General features: G+C 34.1%; 1 protein-coding gene across 1 annotated transcript in view; it reads left to right on the top strand.

Annotated features, from left to right (window-relative positions):
• DPYD (dihydropyrimidine dehydrogenase) overlaps window positions 1-21601 on the top strand; it is a 1126518-nt gene that overhangs the window by 158416 nt on the left and 946501 nt on the right. The window contains exon 3 of the mRNA XM_069063397.1: window positions 1908-1990. Within this exon, the coding sequence (XP_068919498.1) occupies window positions 1908-1990 (83 nt within the window). The remainder of the gene's footprint in view (window positions 1-1907; window positions 1991-21601) is intronic.

Raw genomic sequence — 21601 nt, 5'->3', positions numbered from 1 at the left:
CATTGTGCTACCTATTCACCCCCGTTGCCTTAAAGCTTATGCTGAATTTAGCAGGGTAGTTGATCCTTGGTTGTAGTCCAAGCTTCTTTGCTTTATGATATATCATATTCTAGTCCCTCCAATCTTTTAATGTAGAAGTTGCAATTTCCTGTGTGATCTTGGCTGTAGTTTTACAATATTTGAATTGTTTCTTTCTGGCTGCTTTTAATATTTACTCCTTGAGCTGATAATTCTGGAATTTGTCTACAATATTTCTTGGAGTTTTCAATTTGGGATCTATTTCAGGAGGTGAACAGTGGATTCTTTCAATGTCTATTTAACCTTCTGGTTCTAGGACATCAGGGTGGTTTTCCTGGATAATTTCTTGAAATATTATGTTTAAGCTCTTTTAAATCATCTCTCCTTGATCTATTTTTCAGATAATTTTTTCCAATGAGATAGTTCAGATTTTCTCTTTTTTATTTTTGATACTTTGTATTTTTTTTTTTTTTTTTTTGCTTCTTGAGGTTTTAAGGAGTTGTTAACTTCCAATTGCCCAATTTAACTTTTAAGGAATTATTTTCTTCATTAAGCTTTTGTAACTTTTTTTTTCCATTTGGCCAGTTCTACTTTTTAAGATGCTATTTTAGTCAGTATGTTTTGTGCCTCTTTTAAGAAGTTGCTAATAATTCTCTTTTCGTATTTTTCTTGCATCTTCATTTTCCTCCCCCCATTTTTTCCTCCACCACTTTAGTCTCTTATTTTCACTCTCCAGGAATTCTTCTTGATGGGCTTGGGTTCAGACTAGCTTCAGACTTTTTAATGTGGCTATTTTCAGAGCCAGTTCTAGAGGTCTACAAATTTTTAGTCCTCCTGAGGTGGAGTGATGTAGGGAGAACTGTGGTCAGTGCTCTACTGGTCTGAGCTCTGGTCTTTACCCAGGAAGACTCTTCGTCAGCTGCAAGTGCCAGTGCTTTTCTTGGCCTTGGGACTATGACCAGGTCCTCTGCTCTCCTGTAGCCATGAGAACCAGTACTATTCTCTCCCTTCATAATACAACCAGGACCCCTGCTCCCTTGTTACTGATGAAAAACTTTCCTCTCCACTCTGGAACTGTGATCCAGAACTGTTTATAGGCAATAGCATTGCCAATTAATGCCATATACACGTAGTTCCAGCAAAGGGTCCCCTATAATCTGTTTCTAATTAATTGTACAAACCTCTGACCATCTCTGGGCTTAGAGCTCCTGAAGCTGCTGCTGCTTTAGCTATCACAGCTGCCTCTAAGGCCTTGGATGGTTCACTTTAGGCCAGCTCCCATCAGTCACACGCCTCTCTTTTCAACCTCCTAAGTTGTCTTGGGCTGGAAAAAATGTTTCACTTTGACATTCGGTTGGCTCTGCTGTTCCAAAAGTCAATTTGAGGTGTTATTTTAAAGTTGTTTGGAAGTAAATATTGGGAGAGTTTGTCTGAGTTTCTGTCTCTAATCTGCCTTCCAGGTGTACACATTTAGATCTCAAATAAGTTCAGTACAGAAGTTAGAATGTTGATTACTGTTTTTAAATCTAGAACATTCCATTGATTTCCCTTTCATATAAAATAGTATACTTATAGTTTAGTTTACATGAAGAAAGCATCTGTTACTACTCAAAATAGGCTAGAAATTCTACCATTTTATTAAATATTCATTGTCTACACATTCTGGAACACTTATAAAACAATTTTCATGACAACTATATCATAGGCTCCTTCTATTTGGTTACTGAATTCACTGTCAATTCTAATGAATCCTATCCAATTAAAATTGTGTGCATATTTTGTGTAAATTCATAATCAATCTTATTAATTATTTTTGCAGATAGAAGCACATAGATCCTTTTTCCTTTAGAATGTTATAGTGATTCATCTCATGCTTTCATATGTTATAGGCCTGTCCAAAGCTGGAAAATAATTTTGATGACATCAAGCACACGACTCTTAGTGAGAGAGGAGCCCTTCGAGAAGCAATGAGGTAAGTCTGGGTCACCATAGCAACAGTCACAGATGTGGTAAAGAAAAAGTCATTCTTCATTATTGGGGGAACAAATGAGTTCATTGCCACCATTCAGCTCTGTTCTCTAAGGTATTAATTTGTCAGTGGAGAGGCTTCCCTGGAGGCTCCACTTTGGTTTGGAAGCTGCATAAATGTTCAGCTTCACTGCACAGTAAAAAATGTAAATGTTTAATTTGTGACTTAAAATGCTTAAGGGGTGTCTTGTTTTATATTTATACTAAACTGTGTGAATGAATGAAAATATTGTTCATCTAAATTCTGTCCATGTTGGAAGAATTGTACAATGTGCTTCTAAATGACTTGCTATTTCTTATTAATTTATGTTTAAATTTTTTTTTAAATAGTGGTTCATGCATTTATTTTCTGTTGATAGACTTTACTAGGATTATATTCAGAGTTAAAAAGTTAAATTTTCTACTTAAAATTTTAAATGCTTTGCTTCTTTTTTTTTTTTTACAATTTTTCTGGCTCTTATTTACACATGTAAAATTTCATAATGGTAGTGATGCATTTTCAGGGTAAAAAAGTTTTACAATAAGATCTTTTATGGTGAATGTCATCGCTATTATTTCTCATGAACTTTGGAAATTTTCTAGTAACTTTCAGTAAAGTATTTAAAATATAATGGTTGATTGGACTCAAGGAACATAAGTATACGAAACAAAAGCATTTAAATGGTTTTGGAATAGAACTCATTACTCAGCCTTAGGAAATGAAACAAGTGATTCTATTTTTTTTAAAAGTTCTGTTCTGGAAATATAATACAATTACTTTCAGAAGGGTTATAAATGTGTATTTAGTGTGATCAATTAATACAGATTTAAAAATATATATATATCCTTCTTCCTAATCTTTTTTTTTTCCTTCTTAGACTCTGAGGTTAAGAAGGACATGAAAATTTAAAAAAAAAATAGAAGAAAGGATTATCTAACTGAATGCCCAGTGAAGTAGCTCAGACTCTATTCCATTTAAGGCAACACACAGTTACCATATACCTTAGTTTAGAAGCTGCCCTCATTTAGTAACCTCCCTTTTACCATGCAAGCAGCAGGGGAAAGTAATTAAATTTAATAGAAGCTGCCCTCATTTTGAAGCCACTTCTATTTAAAACCACAGGGGGAGGTAATTAAATTTAATGGAAACAGTAGCTTCTACACAAAGATACATGGTACTTTCTATATAGATGATTATGATGTCACAAAAAGAGGAATAATATATTGCTTGTAGTGAGGAATTACCAGCTGGAGCACATGAACCTATTTTATTGTTAATGTCTTTACTAATAAAAAAAGGAAAAATTAACCTGAATACACAAATGAAATTGTATCTTTGAATGAAAAGCACATGTAGATCTAGATGAAGTTTGTTCATTAAAAAAAATCTAGAATCAATATATGAATTAATTATATTATGGGTTAGTAACAAACGTTATAAAATACTTTTTTTTCAATATTCTAATTTCTGTGTATTTGTAACCTTTGGAATAAAATTGAATAAACACCTTTTTATTATAGGAAACTAGTTATTTTTTGTGTACCTACTAATGTGTTTATACAACTCAATCACCTACTCACAAATTCAGACCCACAAAAGACAAGGGGAATGCTGGCATTTAAACTTTGAAGGAAAGAAATCAAGAGCCCCAAAGGAAAACTAATTGTTGAGAAACAGAATTATTGGAAATGGATTCAAACAAGGGAAGAAGAACAAAGAAGGAAAAAAAATCAATAAAAATAGGAATTTGGCATCAGGGGAAAACTAAGATGCTCCTGAGGGGCATATTTAGAAATTATCTAATCTTTTTCAGGTTTATTTATTTAACTATTTTAAAGCACTTTACAGATTATATCAGGAGGTACCCTTTATCATATTCTCCCCAAGTAGATTCTATTTTGGAAAAAAACTCTGACATCAGTCCCATAAATCGGATTATGTTTATAGCTAATTCCTTTATTCTTATTACTGACCAAAGAAGGGGTCCAGGCAAACCAAATCAGCAAATAATTCAAACATTCTTAATATTCTGTATGACTTTAGAATATATTCTATAGTTGTTTAAAATTATATTGGGCCAGGAGTGAGGAAAATTTGAATTCAAATCCTATAATACTCCTTAGTATTTTCAGAAACTTACTTGCTTTATACCCCTGAGCAAGTCATAAACCTCTGTCTGTATCAGTTTCCCCAACTATAAAATGGGTTTAATAATAACACCTGCCTCCCAGGATTGTTATGAGGGTCAAATAAGATAATATTTGTTAAGTGCTTTGCTTTGAAAAGCTTAAAGTGCCATATAAATGCTATCACCCTCATCATTCTCCTCCTCTTCTTCCTCCTCCACCACTTCTCATCATTAAAATCATCATTCTCTATTAGCCAAATTCTATGTAATAGAAAATTGAATGTAAATGCCAGTGACATTCCAGCTTTTCTGTTGTCTGATTCTTTTGTTCTGTTCTTTAGTATCATGAAAATATATCTGAAAGTCTCTTTTTCTGTGGCTTTGTTCATTGTGAAGGGAATTTCCAGACTAGGATTTCCATTCTGGAGTGAGTGAAATTGCAGATACAGGATAGACAATAACTACAGCAATAGCAACCACAGGAGAAAATGCTTTTTGGATACTGGGTCTGTGAAAGGAATTGAGTGCCTTCACATTAGTGATCCCTGTATCACTAAAAATGTTCAATAAGAAATTCAATGACTCCCTTACAGGGGAAATGAAGAAAAGGTTCTTATATCATTGAAATGGTCACTCAAGGAGCATTTATTAATGCCTGCCACACACCAGGTACAATCCCAATTCTGGTGATACAAATACAAATACTGAAAAAATGCCTACTCTCAAGCACTTTGTTATATGGGCGAACAGTTTGTCCGTGTGCCATATATATCCTTCTAAGACAGTATCATTCAATAATTCTAATGACACCAAAATGGTAATTAATTAACTGTTAAATGACCAATTAAATAACCAATAACTGGTTAACCAACAATATTTTTTAAAAGTTCTTATTACTTCAAGGAAATAGGAAGAATTAAAAAATAGCAGAGTAAAGACAATCCATGGACCATATGTGTTTATTCACAGTGCCAAAAAGTTGACCCTATAATTATTGAGAGATAATTGATTATATTGTCGATGAGAGTTGTCATTATTCTTGGTTGTTGTCCTCTAGGATCTTGCACTTTCTAGATACAGTTCTGTGGACATTTAAATAGTTTCTAGTGGTATTGGAATATGAGAGAAAACATGTTAAGATTGTGTCCTAATCTGTTGAAGCTGTTTTAGTGAAACAGAGATTAAAACTGAAGAAGCAAGTGGACCAATAGTCCTAAAAACTGTAGTTCCAGGATCTTTCTCATTGAATACGTTTTGTTTCATGTAAATAATATCTCTTAATAATTTTAGGGGCGTGAGGGGAAAATCATATGAGCAGAGGAACAAGTGAAAACAAGAAAATAGTGAGATTATGTAAACTAAGAAATAAGTATGCAACAGGGTGTCCAGATGGTATGAGGTTACAGGAACCCGCTGTTGAGAATGATGAACTTCAAGTTTGGCCAGGAAAAAGGGGTCTTCATAGTCTTGGATACCCTTGAATCCTGCGATTCAAGATTTGCTAGACTTTCCATAGTCCTTGAATTCTCTGATGGTTTACTTTCTCTGTCCCATATTAAATAGTAATGGGGACAATGGAGAAGATAACCTTTTGTGATTCTCTTTTACTTCCACAGAGGTTAAAATTATCTAAAGTGGTGTATGTTTCTAGTTTGAAAATTCCACATAAGGAAGGGGATATTCCCAAGAAGGGGTAAGAGGAGACATTTTACAGCAAAGATTATTGCCAAAAAGAAACAATACAAAACAGATAGATATCTACCACAAGATAGAAAAAAAAATTAGCTTAAATTTCTGACTCATAGAATTGTAGTATGGAATTTAGAATTTGATTTCTTATCTTTTATTCTGTTCTTTAGTAGAATAATCATAGTAACAATAATAGAATAAATGTAACAATAAACATAATAGCATAAATAATGAATATAATAATATTGTTAATAATTTGTACTCATGTGGTTCTTTAAGGTCTATAAAGTGTTTTGCTTTATTTATTATTCCTATTTTCCATATGAAGCAGCTTGAGGCTTATGAAACTTAAGTGGCATATCCATGGACAGAGCTGACAAATATCTGAGATCATCATTCGAACCCAGGTCTCAGACTCAAAATCCATTTCTATTTCCAGTACTCTGTATGGTACACTAAATAGGAAAAAAAAATAAAATGATATTCTCTAGAAAAAAAAGGAGAAAAAAATATTTATCTTTATTGGCAAAGGTATCTTGCAAACAGCAACAACAAAACCAGATCCACTAGAGTGATGAATTGGTGAACCTGGAGTAAGGAAGACCTAGGTTCAAATCCTGATGATTCTTACTAGTTGTGTGATCATGGGCAAATCAATTGATCTCTACAATCCTCACTTTATTCATTTCTAAAATGAGGAATAGGTTTCAAGTTCCCTTCCATCTCCAAACCAATGATCCAGTACTATCTAGTTGCCTCTTAGATTGTAGATGGAACTGGAGCACAGTTCTGGGTTACCAAAAAAACAAAACCGTAAACCCTTGAGATGTCAGAATTTTAGACAAAAACTCAAAGAATATAATATTTTACAGTAAAGAAATTATATTCAAGTCATTGTGCAAAGGGTGAATTAACTAGATCTATCCTCTCCGAGTTTTGATTTAGCCTCTGGCTGACCCTGTCGATGATTCAAGGTTTGTAGCACTAGATGGCAATATTGAGTTGAAGAGCTAGGCCTCTTAAGGTATGTACTACATCCATGCTGTATTTTCTCCATTTAGGCCTCTGTCTAGGAATATGTTTTCCTAAGCAGAAGGCAAGATTCATGATACACATGCATGTATGTGTACATATATATCTCAAAAGATGACTCTGTGAAAAACGAATTTAGAAATATAAAAGAAGTTAATATTTTAGTTTTTTTTTTTTAAAGCTAAGTCCTTTAAAGTATTTTCCTTAAGAAAACATTTACTATTTTATTAAGATTAGTCCCATTCCAGTATCTATCCATTTTAAGGAACCATCTTACTTTTATCACATTGGAGTCTTCTGGACCAGACTACTAGTGCCACTATAAACTGACTTGCATTAACCTTTGTGTTTTAATTTTAATTGTAAACACTTATCTCTTTCCAATTTCAGTTTCTTTACACCAATAAAACAGCTGAATCTGGCATGTTTACCCCTCAGATGAATACAATCTGAGATTGACCTAGAGTCAGAGACAAGAACTAATAATAATTTTTAAAAGTTCTTAAAATATCAAGTAAATAAGGAACATATTTTAAATATCAAACACAGTAAAGGCAAAGTATAACAACAGACCTTTATATGTTTATGTATTCATAGGTAGTAGAAAAGGGCCTTGTGTATCTGAGTGGAAAATTGATTGTCAACAGATAGATATCAATATTTTCATTCATTGCCCTCTAGGATCTTGCTCTTTACAAAACATCCAGAAAGCAACATAGTATTATGGGTACTCAAATGCTTTCTAGTGATTGTGGTTTATCAAAGAAAATATTTTAAGGAATCATACCAGACTCATGCTTTAGCTTTCTGGAGAACTTAAGAGATTTCTGTGGAAGAGGCAAGTGCACCAATAATAATTAAAAGCAATAAATTCAAACCCTAGTACATATATTTTTCATAGGTTTTACTGTAATTGTTGAACCAACTCAGTTTCATGGAATTCAGATACACAAGTATTTATTTAGTGCCTACTAAGTATAAGATGCTTTTGGAAATAAAAAGATAAAGTGACATCCCTTATCCCTTGGAATTTAAACTAGTGAGAACTTGTCTTCTGCTGAAAGCATGGACTACCATCTCTTATAAGGAGTTCTTCCCCCTTAGGGCTATGTTGCCAAAGTTCATGATGGGATAAACCTGACTCCCTAGGTTCTGAAATAGTTATACTCAGTAATACCCTTTGGAAACCAAGTGTCCTCATTTACTCCTATGAGGAATCATTTACTAATACTCAACCTGGCTGCTGATAGCAATTGCTTTTTAAAGAGATAGAATTGTTATGGGAGAAAAATCTCATTTGAATTCATGTTGGTGGGTAGCCGCTGTTAAATATATGTTTACCACAGTGCAGGAATTATAGGGGTAAAAAAGCCAAGGCTTTATTATTTTTTTCAAGAATAAGTTCAGACCTCAGATAAAAATCTAAACAATATGAGAATTCTAATAATCATTTACATATTGCAATTTTATGCATTCCTCATAGGTCATAAAAGTTAAAAAAGTTACTTCCTTTAATGTCACCAAAATAGAACAAATTTAGTTAAATGGAGTCATAATCTCATACATCAGCTTAGGAAGCAAACAATGTCAAACAATTGGTAAAATGAATCAGTAATGGATTAAACTACATTTAGAGGATTCATAATTAGGCTAATGGATGAAGAAGATTTACATGTTACCAAGGAGGCAGGGAAAGTTGAGATTCTTCCTCTGACTTCTTGTCTAAGGAGTTTGTTTTTGTTTATTTGTTTTGGTTTTTGGAGGGCACTTGGGGTTAAGTGACTTACCCAAGGTCACACGGCTAGTTTTATGTTAAGTGTCTGAGGCCAGATTTGAACTCAGGTCCTCCTGATTCCAAGGCTAGTGCTCTTTTTACTATGCCACCTAGCCACCCCTATCTAAGGAGTTTATAATGCTTTATGTCTAATGGGACAAGTTTTGATCAGGTAGGGTTAATATCAGTGAAAAGTAGAAGGAAGAATAAAAAGAAATAAAAATTACCATAGAAGAAACCCTTCAAATAATTTGAATTATTTTAACATAACAAAATGATCCTTAAATAATTTAACATTTTGGGTTTAATTTTTTTTTTTAATTCTTAATTCAGGCGGAAAGAATGACAATGAGAGATGGAGAGGGAATTACTATATACACAGCAGAACACAAAAGAGAATTCTATTTGAAACTATGAATCTTCCTTTTGTTTGTTACCCTCATCCCTTTAGGTCATAGAGAAACAAAGTAATTACCCAAAGCAGGAGTCCTTTTCTGGGCCAATGTATAGACAGGACAACAAGACTTTGTTTGGTAATTGATAATTACAGAAAGACCAATAGGTTTATTTTCCAGATTAATCCAAAGTCTTCACCATAGCATCATTATGACATGCCTTCTTACTATTTTTAAATTGTGAAAAGGATGGGAAAGTGGACTGGAAAGGCAGGTGAGTGCCAGATTGTGGGACGATGTAAATGTTAGTCTGAGGAGTTTGTTTGATATCAAACAATCAGTATTCACTAAATATCTGCTATGTGCTACATACTACTCAGCCCTGGAGATGCAAAAAGAGACAAAAGCAAGCCCTTGAGGAGCTTATAATCTAATTGAAAAGACAATAACTCTACAGTTAAAGGGAAGGTAGGAGGCAGGAGGATTTAGGGGAAAAGAGAATTTTGAGTAGAGAGAGTAACATGTTCAGTTCTGAGGTTTAAGAATATAATTTAACAACTTTTTGGAGGATGAATTAAAGAAAGGATGTTCTGAAGCAAAGAATCTGATTAATACGCTATTGAAATAGTTCATTTGATAGGTAACGAGGACCAATCTTAGTCATGCCTTGCAAAAACCCAACCCTGAATATTCCCATTAGCTTTCCCCTTCACTTACATTACTCTTGTACTGAAAAAGAGTTTGAAAAATGCATGAAACTGTGCAGATTGGATCCTTTAAAAATTTATGTAATCTAATCTCAACTGAACCCTCACTGCAGCAAGGCAATAATTTTAATTCTGCTTAATTGAATCACTACCCCATTCTCCACAGTTATTGTATCATACTTTTCCATGTCTCTTCAAACCACCCATATCACCCCTCCACTTAACCTTTTCATAGAAGATCTGGCCTTATACTTCAGGCCATGTGATAAGATTTCTCTATTCTTTTCTCTTTCTCCTCCTCTCATATCTTCTCTTTAATGCCTGTTTCAGATCTGGAAGTGACCGTTCTCTCCAAAGCCAACCCCTCTAAATGTATATTTTCTTTTCCAGCAGATTACTATCATCCCTACTTACAATCTAATCTTGAATATCTCTTCATTTACTATCTTCATGTGAGCCAAACTTTCCTAATGACATTATGTCCCATGAATTTAAAAAAGGTATATACATTAGTTACCTCTGGAGTCTGGTTTCCAAATTCCTTTTTTTTTTCTGTTAGACTTGTGACTAAAATAGAGAGGTTAGAATTTTTTTCTGTACTGTCAAACTGACCTCTTTAACTTTTCCACACATGTGACATTTCATATCTAAAATCTTTACCTTTGTAGAAGTTATCCACTACATTAGGGATGCTTTCTTTCTTTATTTCCACCTCAGAAAAGAAATGCTAGATTTTCTCCTTCTTTTTTTTTTTTTTGCTTTTTGGAGGGCAGTTGGGGTTAAGTGACTTGTCCAAGGTCACATGGATAGTTTTTGTGTGTGTGTATGTGTTAAGTGTCTGAGGCCAGATCCAAACCCAGGTCCTCTTAACTCCAGGGCTGGTGCTCTATTCACTGTGCCACCTAGCTGCCCCTAGATTTTTTTTTCAAGGAATAGCTCAGATATCTTCTCCTGAACAAGACCTTATCTGGTCTTGGTCACTGTTAACATTCTTTTCTCTCTCTGTCTCTCTCTCTGTCTCTGTCTCTCTCTTAAAATTACTTTGAATTAGATCTTGTTTCTTTTGTACTCATTTTTTGTTGATGTGTCATGTTTTTCCAAGGAAATATAAGGCAGGGGAAAGAGTTCTATTGTTGTTTTTGTTTTTGTCTCATCAGCACCTAGGAGAGGCCTTGCAAAAAGTCAGTACTTCAAAATGTTTGTTAAATTGAATCATATTTGCAGCTCATCATCCCACCCTCTAGATCACAATGCAATATATACCTACATATACGCATATGTTGTGTTCATATATGTATTCACATGTATACAAATACAGATGTGTAGCTATACACATAGGCACATATTTGCAATGAAACCTTGAATAGTCTCTATTTCTATATAATTTTTCTACTATCTCAACTTGTCTTTTAATGTACAAAGCAACCACAAGCAAATCTAGTTGCATAATAGGATTTGTAAGTGATAGAGATTAATTTAAACAATATTCATTCTAAATAATGCAGAGCACCAGTCTAAAAGAAGTAGAGCCCTAGGAAAGAATTATATTGTTTACTTATGAAACCTGTTGTCATTTCATATTAAAAATGCAATGTTATTTACAGACAAATGAAAATAACATGGAAATGTGCCATTTTCATGGCAATTTGATACTATTTGAAGGATAATTTCAGCATATAAAGGAAATGTATATTATTGGCCTGTGGGGTATCACTGCTTCGTTTGTTTTGGAAAGACAGGGGTAAAACAAATAGTACCAAAGCTATTTGAACTAAAGATGAAATAGAATTGAAATTTACATTCTTACTTGGCATCAAAGTCTGTATTAAAGATTTGTGAAGAAGAAATATCTTTTGTTTTACTCCCGAAGAATATTACAAAGCTCAGTTGTTAACATAGAGTGCCAATTATTTTTAGATACAGTCTTTGAATGAGCAGCTAATAGTTAAAATTATTTAGGAGATAAAAAATTGGTACTGTGAGAATTAGCTTTAATTTTAAGTATCCATAATTGAAGTGCCACATTATGATTTTAATGTTATGGTAATCTTGTTAACATGCCGTTGTGTATATACTATCATATTTTAATGTAGTTGCAAAGCTTAAGTAAACTATAAACTAAATTGCTTTTTGAATCAAGCTTTTACAAGTGGAAAATTATTGGTTTACATGTTTTGAATACATATATTGTAATCATATTTGGCATTTTCTACAACAACTTAAGAAGAACAATAGACTAGATTTATACATAATGTCTAATTGTGTTTTAAGAACATTAGAATCTTTTGTTAATGCCCATGCTTATTAATTAGGGCTCATTCCATTTTGTACTCTATGATTCTGCCACATTTTAAATGTTAGACTTGTCTTTCGGAAGATACACATGGGAGAAACAGATCTTCCAAATCTTGCAGACCATCATTGCTCCCTCAGGTGTCTCCTGTTGTTGCAGATTTATCGAACTCTTCCTTCTTTTCACCACAGTCCACTTTGATGACATGTTCAGCTTTACAAAGAAAAAAAAATCCATGCTGTCTGATATCAGGGTTACCTAGTCAGCAAAGTTAGCCTTTCTTACCCTGATTTTGCCTATGGCACTGTTGGGTATCAAAATAGTTTAAAGCATATATTTGGTCAGAAGTCCTCAACCCTCTCTCTGATGTCTACTTGTCAGTTTGGAAAAAGAGATCCTTTGAAGTTTCTACAACTTGATTCAGTGGGAAAATTATTTAATTTTTTTCAACAAATATTTATTCTTTTTCTTTCTTTTTTTTTTAAAGTGATTGGGGTTAAGTAACTTTCTCAAGGTTACACAGCCAGTGATTTCTGGGTGTGGTGCTGAGTTTCTGAGCCCGGGATTCGATCCAGGTCATCCCAACACTGGAGCCGGTGCTCTTAACAAATATTTATTAAACACTTTCTATGTTCCAACTCCTGGAAATAGATATACAACAATTAGCTAAGGAAAATAGCTCCTTAAAAGGTAGAACTGATAAAATGGAAAAGGAGGCACAAAAATCCACTAAAAAAAAAACTCCTTAAAAAATGTCTGAGGCCAGATTTGAACTCAGAAAAGACGAATCTTCCTAACTCCAGGTCTGTCACTTTATCCAGTGTGCCACCTACGTACTCTCTAAATTGATAACTCCGTGTTAAAATTTTAACTTCCCCAAAGGCATGATTTGACAAAGCTTGAAATTTAGGCTGTGTTAAGTCTGCTGTATTTCCAAAGCAGATGGAACTTTTTCCTGGAAATGAAATGTAATTTTCTCTTTTCTCATTTTATAGTACTTCTTCCAGCTACAGAAAGGTACTGGGTTTGTCAGTGAATATTCAGGACATTGCTTTTGCCATAACTCAGCACCCTGGCTCTTAGAAGCATTGCTAAGTACCATATTATCTATTTACTAGTTTCCTGGGGCAGAAAGGTTTGATTCAGTTTGTTATTGTGTCTACTATAGACCTTGGGAGTTTCTTCTGTCATAGATGCCATCACTTTGACTTTGAAATCATAGATGTTCTAGTGCCTTTGTTTAAAGACTCTTCATATCATTAGTTCTTCTTTGAACTGGAAGTTTGTCATTTGTTCACACAGGTGATGTGTTCAGTCAACATGTATGCCATGTTTACAAACCAATTCTCTTGGCAATGTCTTCCCCTGTCTTCCAGAAGTTGAGAGTAATTTCTTCTTTCAGATGGGAAAGAAGAATGATTTACAATAAGGTTAAATTACTCACCAGTATCATATTTGTCATTGTCATCTTTTTTTCTTCATCTTTCTTTCCTTCTTTCATCCCTGTAGATGATGTTTTAAATTTCATATGCTGTGGAGAGATGTTGCCTGAGACATTTCTCACCTAGGGGTATAGGAACTGGATAGTAACTTTGAAAAGGTAGAATTAAAAAGTCATTTTTGAAACAGTGTGTTTTTCCCTTGCACTTGAATAAGGGTAAATAATTTTGTATTTGAGTAAAGAATGTCTTGTCTTCATAGGGGGAAAAGAAAATTATAATGCATGTCATCTTTGGTTTTCTGTATCCCAGAAACAAGCTCTGGACTGACATAGACTGCTTTAATCTAAAGGATAATCCCTATCCTACCCCAAAATTATAACTTTTTGGCTTGTTTTGACTACACTCAGAATTTCCTTTGGGAACCTCAAAATAAAGTTTATGACTAGGCTTGCATAGATGTGAAAAAGGGCCCCCCAATTTCCTAAAAACATTTAAAGTAGCAATGCAAATTGGGTATCCAGGGCAGCATTGAGTTCATCCCACATAAAATACAAAAGAGACATAAGGGACTCACAGTGGACCATAAAATTGGCATAATTGTTATCACTCTCCAGTGATTCCCACATTCCCATTAAGGGTTTCTGTACTCTCCCAGACTCATGTCACCTTTGGTTTCTAGTAACCTCTCAGAGGAAAAGTAAAAGCAAACCTGTGGGTTCTAGAGAGTTAACTACCACTTCCTACCTCACCCCCTTGCCCCAGCATTTCCTTGACCACCTTTATCATCCTTAAGACCCACACATGGACACTTAAGGTGTGCTCTCTCTCTCTCCGCTTAAATATTGAATTATATTCACTTCTATATAGCTAAAATATGAAAAGAAAACTCAAGAAAGATATTAATTAATTTGAGAGAGTCACCTAAAATCTTTATTTTGTTTATATTTAAATCTGATTCTTCTTGCATAGATAGGTACATGAATAGATAATGTATGTGTGTGCACAAATACTAAAAAAAATAGCTAACATTTGTATAGAGGTTACTATGTTTCAGGCACTGTGCCAAGTAATTTACAATTATCTCATTCAGTACTCACAACATCCCTGACAGGTAGGTGCTATTTCATGGATGAAGAAACTGGTTCAAACATAGGTTAAGTGACTTGCTCAGGATCACACAGCTAATAGGCATCTGAGGTCTTCTTGACTCCAGGCCCAGAACACTATCCATTGTGCCACCTAGCTATCCCAGGTATGATGAAACATTAAGAAAATCCATTTCTCTTCTATCATTTCCATCATGATTTCTCGTTTCTAAGAGACAAAGTAAACTGTCTATAGATAACTATTCATTCCACCTATTTCTGAAGAAGTGGTAAGTGTGAATAAAGAGATCACTGATGGCTACATCTATGCTTAGCAGTCCTATGGGAAATCTAAGCTTATGGAATAAATGAGAAATACCTGTTCCTAGAAAATTTTCAAATTATAAGATCATTTTAGACATCTCATAATTATAGATGATTGAAAACACTCGAAAAGTTGATAGTAGGTAGGAGCATAACATTTTAAATAAGATGCTGAAATAGGCCTAATTTCACTGTTTCAGGAATTTCAGAAACCCTCTTTTTATGTTGCAGAGGGTCCTCCAACCACTCAGATTGCAACTCCTCTCTGCTTTAGTAAATATTTCTAGTGAATTATCTAATGAACAGATTTCTGGTGATGAACCTCTTCAAACTTAATTAGGGTGGTGTTCAAACAATACAAAAGATGTCCAAAGTAGGACAACAATGTTAGGGGGGGAGGGGATCCTCCTGTCTTATAAGAATTGATTGAAACAACTATAGGTGTTTATATTAGAGAAGGGAAGACTTAGGAGATAGGGAGCCATAATATCTGCCTTAAAGTATTTGAAAAGTTGTCATGAGGAAGACAAAATAGATTATTCTGGTTGGTCCCATAGAGACAGGACTAGGAACAGTGGCTGGAAGGTATATCAGTAAATTTAATGTTGATGCCAGGAAAACAACTTTGAGAGTATTTAGAAATCAGAAATGGTTATTTCAGGAGGTAAACCTCACTGGAGGTTTTCCAGTAAAGCCTGAATGACTAATAGATGCTATAAAGATTTATTCGGGGTGTGGGTTGGAGGAGATAACTTCTCAGGTTCCTTCCAACTCTATTTAAGCTTCTGTGATGAACCTCTTCAGATGTAACCAGGAAGATTCTCTGGTACCAAAGAGACAAGACATAATTGGTTTGTATCCCAAATCTCCTGACTCATAATGACATGCCAGAGCTTGTCATTTGTTTAACTAGTCTACAAAAACATAGGGTCATTGTTTCATTACACATGAGATGTTTGGAAAGTAGTAGGGTAGATTTAGGAACAAAAATAAAGTTCAGTGCCCCAAACAATAACGATTTTCCCATTTTTCGGAGTATGCATATTGTCTTGAACCTTCCCCTCCAACCTCACTATCCTACTACCACCTTAGGCTTGTTGTGTGAGTATTTAAATTTTTGGAAAAATCAGTACCATTTCAAAACACAGGGTTTCCTCCTATAGCAAAGCTCAAATTGAGTGTCTTGTTGTTTTCCAGTTGTGTTTATTTCTAGTGCTCTAAGAAGTGATTGCCCTCGCTATATAGGTTTACACTATAAATCAACAGAGACAGGAAAAAAAACAAAACCTCATGCAGATCTTGATTGTAAGATGGATATCCAGCAAGAGAGACTATTTTACAAAGATGTAGAGGTTTAACACTGGACTTCATTACCACCCCCCCCTCTCCAGGTTTATATATATGACCTTATAAATGAATAAATTAATATACAGCGTGTTCTACTGTTCAAATAGTATGTATAATTTAGATTTTTCATCTGGGAGTTTTATTTTATTTTTCAAGCTAATGAGAAAAAAGCAGTGGGAAAAATTAGCATTTCTTTTCTCACACTATAATCCCCCTTTTTAGGTTGAGAATGATAATGATTTTCCTACAATGGTTCTTTCAACACCCATGTAAAATAAAGAACAATTTTATAATGTCAGATAACCTAAGGGCAGGCAAAATATCAGATCAGCATTAAAAATGTCAATTGAATTTAGAAGATTTCAAATAAATGAAACTTTGAAAGATAGCCAAGAAGTATGATATCCCCATAGCTGAAAAGTTGAGTATACGATAATTGGCATTTACATAGTGCTTTAAGGTTCGCGAAGGACTTTATTTATTTGAGCTTAACCACAACCCTGTGAAGCATGTGACCACAGACTTTATTGCCCACATTTTAGAGGTAAGGAGACTGAGTTCAGGGCTGTTACTTAACTTAACTTGTCTTTGGTCACATATGCATGATCAGAAATAGCATTTGACTTTAAGTCTTCCTGATTTTAAATTTAACGTGTTTTGTACTATACCAAGCTACTTCTCTGCATGCTACAGACTAGTAAACTATAGTTGTACGGCAGAAATTAGAGTAATATAATTATTAGTTAAGCACTTTATGTGTCACGGTGGTTTGAAAACACAATTTCAATTTCCTGTCATTATTTGTAGGACTATTATGCAATCTAAGAGTATTCAAATATATTAGGAAGAAATCACAAATATTCACTTTTTCAGTATTAATTACTGGATTTTCAAAACTATATAAAATACCTAACTTTTATGTAGCTCTTTAAAAGTTTTCAAAGCACTCTACATATGTCATTTCAATCCAAAATAAAATATATATGTGATAATCCACATGGTAAATTCCATTGGATTTTAGAAGTTTTTAGAACCATTATCTTTTCTGAGATGAGTGAAGAAAGGAAGAGAATGTCTTTAGAGGGCATGAGATCTGGCATTATGAAAAGAAAAAAAATATGGCAGAGAATAAGGTTAGGGAATCCCTAACATTAGTGGAGCATGGAACAATAGGTCATCTATTTAAAAGTGGGACTCATTATAGTAAATGGTATAAGATTCAGATTTTAAAAAAGTTCAATTCCTCGGCTTTTTTTTTTTGCTTCTTCAAGAGCTAGGAAATGATTTTAATGTAAAATAATATCATAGAATTAATCTTCACCTACTACAGGAGTCCAGAATAATTCCATTCAGTTTCAAATGAAAGAGCATTCATTAGCCCCTAATATGTATGATAGACCAACTATCAGAAAGAAAGCTTAAAAATGAAAAAAGAAAAAAAAAACTTCACTAAAGGAGGTTTGGTTTAGTTTTGGGGGAGAGAAGAAACATGCAAACATTTACCTTATCACATATAATAAAAACTAGGGACATCAGGGAAGGTTTCATAGGTAGTCTCATCTCACCGGAGTTCTAAGAAAGAAAAAAGATGATTCTCAGAGGCAGAGGTAAAGACGAAAGCCTAGACAAAGGTGAGAAGTCAGGAGCTAGAATACTATATTAAGTGGGAAAAAGGAGGCTACTTTGAGTGGTAGTAGAAATAGATGAATTGGAAGCAATGTGTAATAAGTTGAGATGATGGAAGCAGTTTGTAAAGGGCTTTAAATAACAAAAAATTAAATCAAAATTCAAAACATTGGTTGGGTGAAGAAACATTGTTTTGTTGTTGTATGTTTTTTTTAGGTAAAAAAAGAAAATATGTGTAGCATAGACATGCAACTTAACCAACCTATATTTGGACCAGTTATGGTTAAGGAGACAAGGGGTGATGCCCTTCTTCCCTACAAGCAGTTCCCTTTTTAGGGGATTTTCCATACTATTCTCTTCTCTCTGTTGACCCTGCCACTCTAATGTTTGACTCTAAACTGATGATACTTTATGCAGGTAGTGATTGAGTCTCCTAGACAAATCCCAATACATTTCCTGAGTAGCTGAATTTCTTTCCATCCTATGAATTTTCCTGATGGATTCCTTACCACCTTGATTAACCACATTGTTTGATTGTAATTTAATGGCTTTGACTGATTGATTCAAAAGAAGTGTTCTTATTTGATCGAGGTAGTTTAAATGGGAGTGGGGTGATGGATTGTTTCAATGGACCCTACCCTTACACTAAGAAAACATAAACGATGAAATAATTTTCAGTTGCAATGCATGTGTTTTTCCTTTTTAGGTTAAAAAAAGCTGTTAAAGCTGAAAACTGATAGGAAACTGGGAATCTGACATGTATTGTACTTTTATTAACCAGATTTTTATAGACATTCCCAAAATTCTTAAACGTGTGGTATTTAATTTGCCTCCAGATATGTTCTAAGCTAAATGTATTCATACAGTGAGATGATAGAATTCTTCAAATTGTTCTGTAAGCTTTTGTAGAATAAAATACGTAATAAATCTTAAAGAAAATTTTATAAAGGAAGAAAAGTTTGGAGTAATGGTGTTTTTTTTAAAAACTCTTTTGTCACACACAACTCATTTGAAATGACTCTGTAGGTGTATGTATTTTTAACCTCCTTATTCTTCCAGTAGAAGTCAATCACCTCTTCCTCTCCCCAAACCCACATCCACACATTCAAAGTTACCCTGGTCCTGGGCACTGGAGTCAGTTGGGTAAAAGGGGAAGTGTATGTGAAAGAAGTAAAGATACATTACATTACATGTTATTCTGTTATCTTGTTATTTTCTATATGAAAAGACAAGTGACAAGTTCATTCAGTACCAGAAATGATCATGTTCTCATTGTTTGCCTGTTTCCTCAGTTTGTCAGAACTTCTTATTACTCTTCTTCCAGTCATACCAGGAGAATACATTGCTGCCCATAGATTCAAAGGTCAAATTAATCTGTTCTCTAAACAATGGAAATATAAGTCCCCCCCTCCCAAATAGTGATGCAGTAGGGAGAATAATGACTAGAGTGCTGGACTTGGAGATTGGAACATGTAAATTCAAATCCCACTGAAAGTCATTTAAAAATGAGGATAATAAAAGCACTTATCTCACAAGGAATTTGTGAGGATAAAATTCATACACACATCCATACACAAAATACATATGTATGTATGTATGGGTGTGTGGGTATACACACACACATATATACTTATATGTATGTACAAAGATATCCTACTATATGTTTATATAAATATACATAGAAATAAATATAAATATATGTATACATACACACCTACACAGTATAATGTGTGTAGGTATCTATATCTATATCAATGTTTAGCAAACCTTAAAGTGCTACAAAATGCTATTAATACTGTAACTAATGATAATTATAAGCTATCTGCTTGGAAGGAGATTTGTAGTAGGTAGCTCTATTCAACCTTATGCTGTTGGATCTTTTTATGAATACCCCTTTATTTTTGTTCAGTCATTTCAGTCATATCTGATTCTTCATAACTCCATTTTGGGATTTTTTTGGTGAAGATATTAAAGAGGTTTCCATTTCCTTTTTCAGATGGGGAAATTGAGGCAACCAGGATTAAGTGATATACCTAGGGTCACACAGCTAGTAAGTGTCTGAGGCTAGATTTGAACTCAGGAATATGAGTCTTCCTGATTCTAAGCCCAGTGTTTTATATACTGCATCACCTAGCTGCCCCAGTGAGTACCCTAGATAAAGCAATAAGGGCATGCTGATTAATTTGCATAAATCATAAAACTGATAATAGCTAATATTTTGGATCACAGAATCAGAATCCCAAAAGATCTCAACATTCCAGAATGTTGAGATCAATTCTTAATAAAATGCAATTTCCATAGATAAATTCCTGTACTTTAGGTAAAACAAAACAGCTTTACAAGTACAAGATACGGAAGCTATACTAGATAGTAGTTGATTGGAGGAAAAAAGGTCTGAGAATTTTAAGGGTTTACAAGCTCAACTGAGCAATTATTGTAACATAGAAATGAAGGAAGCTAATGCAAATATAGGCTTCATTAAAGGAGACTTAGTGTTCCTTATATGGGAGGTGCTAGCTCCATTGTGTTCTTCTCAAGTCAAACCCTGACTAGGATACTGTGTGTATTTAGGAACTCTATGTTTCAAAGAGGAGCATTGCTAAACCAGAATCATCTAGATGATAGTGGCCAGGTGGTGAAGGAAACCTTATCTATCATACATGGAGCAAATGAAGGAACTGGGGATGTTTTTCTTGGAGAATAGAAGACTTTAAAATGGACCTGGGAGCTAGCTACCTTCAAGTTTTTGGAGAGCTGTTTTGTGGAAAAGGGATTCGATCTGTTCTCTTTGACTTCAGAGAGAAAATCTTGGATTGATGAGTACAAGTTACAAGGGAGTCAATTTTGGTTTTACATAGGGACAAACTTCCAGTTTCAGTTATTCAGAAGTAAAAGAGACTGCCTTGTGAGGTAGAATAGTTCCCCATCGCTAGAGGTTTTCAAATGAAAACTGAGTGATCATTTGTTGGGGTTGTTATTGAAGAGGGCATTTTTAGGAAGGTGTGAATTGCCTTGCAACTAAGAAATTTTGTGATACTCTGAATATTTCCTTTTCTGTGTTGCATTACTAAAGTCAGTATTATTGCTTCTCTACCTAAAAGGTTATTTTGTTTTTAACTGTTCTGTAGGTATGGAAAAATTATTACACTGAACTCTGTCCAATTTTCTTATAAATACCATCTTTAGTGGATCTGCAATTTCATTATTAAAGGTAATTCCTTCTACTGGTGCAGATTTTTAAAAATTATTTCTTCACAAAAGAAAGACTCATGGCATTTTTGGGGGAAATTTTAATGTCTTTGGAGGGTAATCTTAAGCTGTTTATTTTCTCTCATTGTTTCTCATGGTTACTATGTGACCACCTTCCTTTTCTAGACATACCTTTAATTGTCTTTTATAACATATCTTTGAAATGGATTGGTAATAAGTTGGTAAAAACCTCTTAATACCTGTCATGGAATGGAATGCCTTTCCATTGCCTTTTGGGTTACTTGTTATTTTGTTCTCAAATTATACTGTCTCACTGTTCAATGACATATAGCATCAGAAGAAAATAAAAAGAGGTAGCCCTTTGCATCAGCTACCGGCCCAGGATCATTAGAAGTGATTAAAAGTAAACTCTCCAAATGTCTGCTAGCCCACTTTTCTTCCTCTTTATTTAGTTCTAGGACCAGTTTATTATCTACTACATTTCCAAGGGGTATGTGTGTGTGTGTGTGTGTTGTGTTGTGTG

This window comes from Petaurus breviceps, unplaced genomic scaffold (genome assembly GCF_028583685.1).
Source record: "Petaurus breviceps papuanus isolate PSGF00001 unplaced genomic scaffold, PetGlider_PUasm1.0 90564, whole genome shotgun sequence".
In the NCBI taxonomy this organism is placed as follows: domain Eukaryota; kingdom Metazoa; phylum Chordata; class Mammalia; order Diprotodontia; family Petauridae; genus Petaurus; species Petaurus breviceps.
Note: the sequence above shows the minus strand (reverse complement) of the source record. Positions and strands in the feature narration are given on the sequence as shown.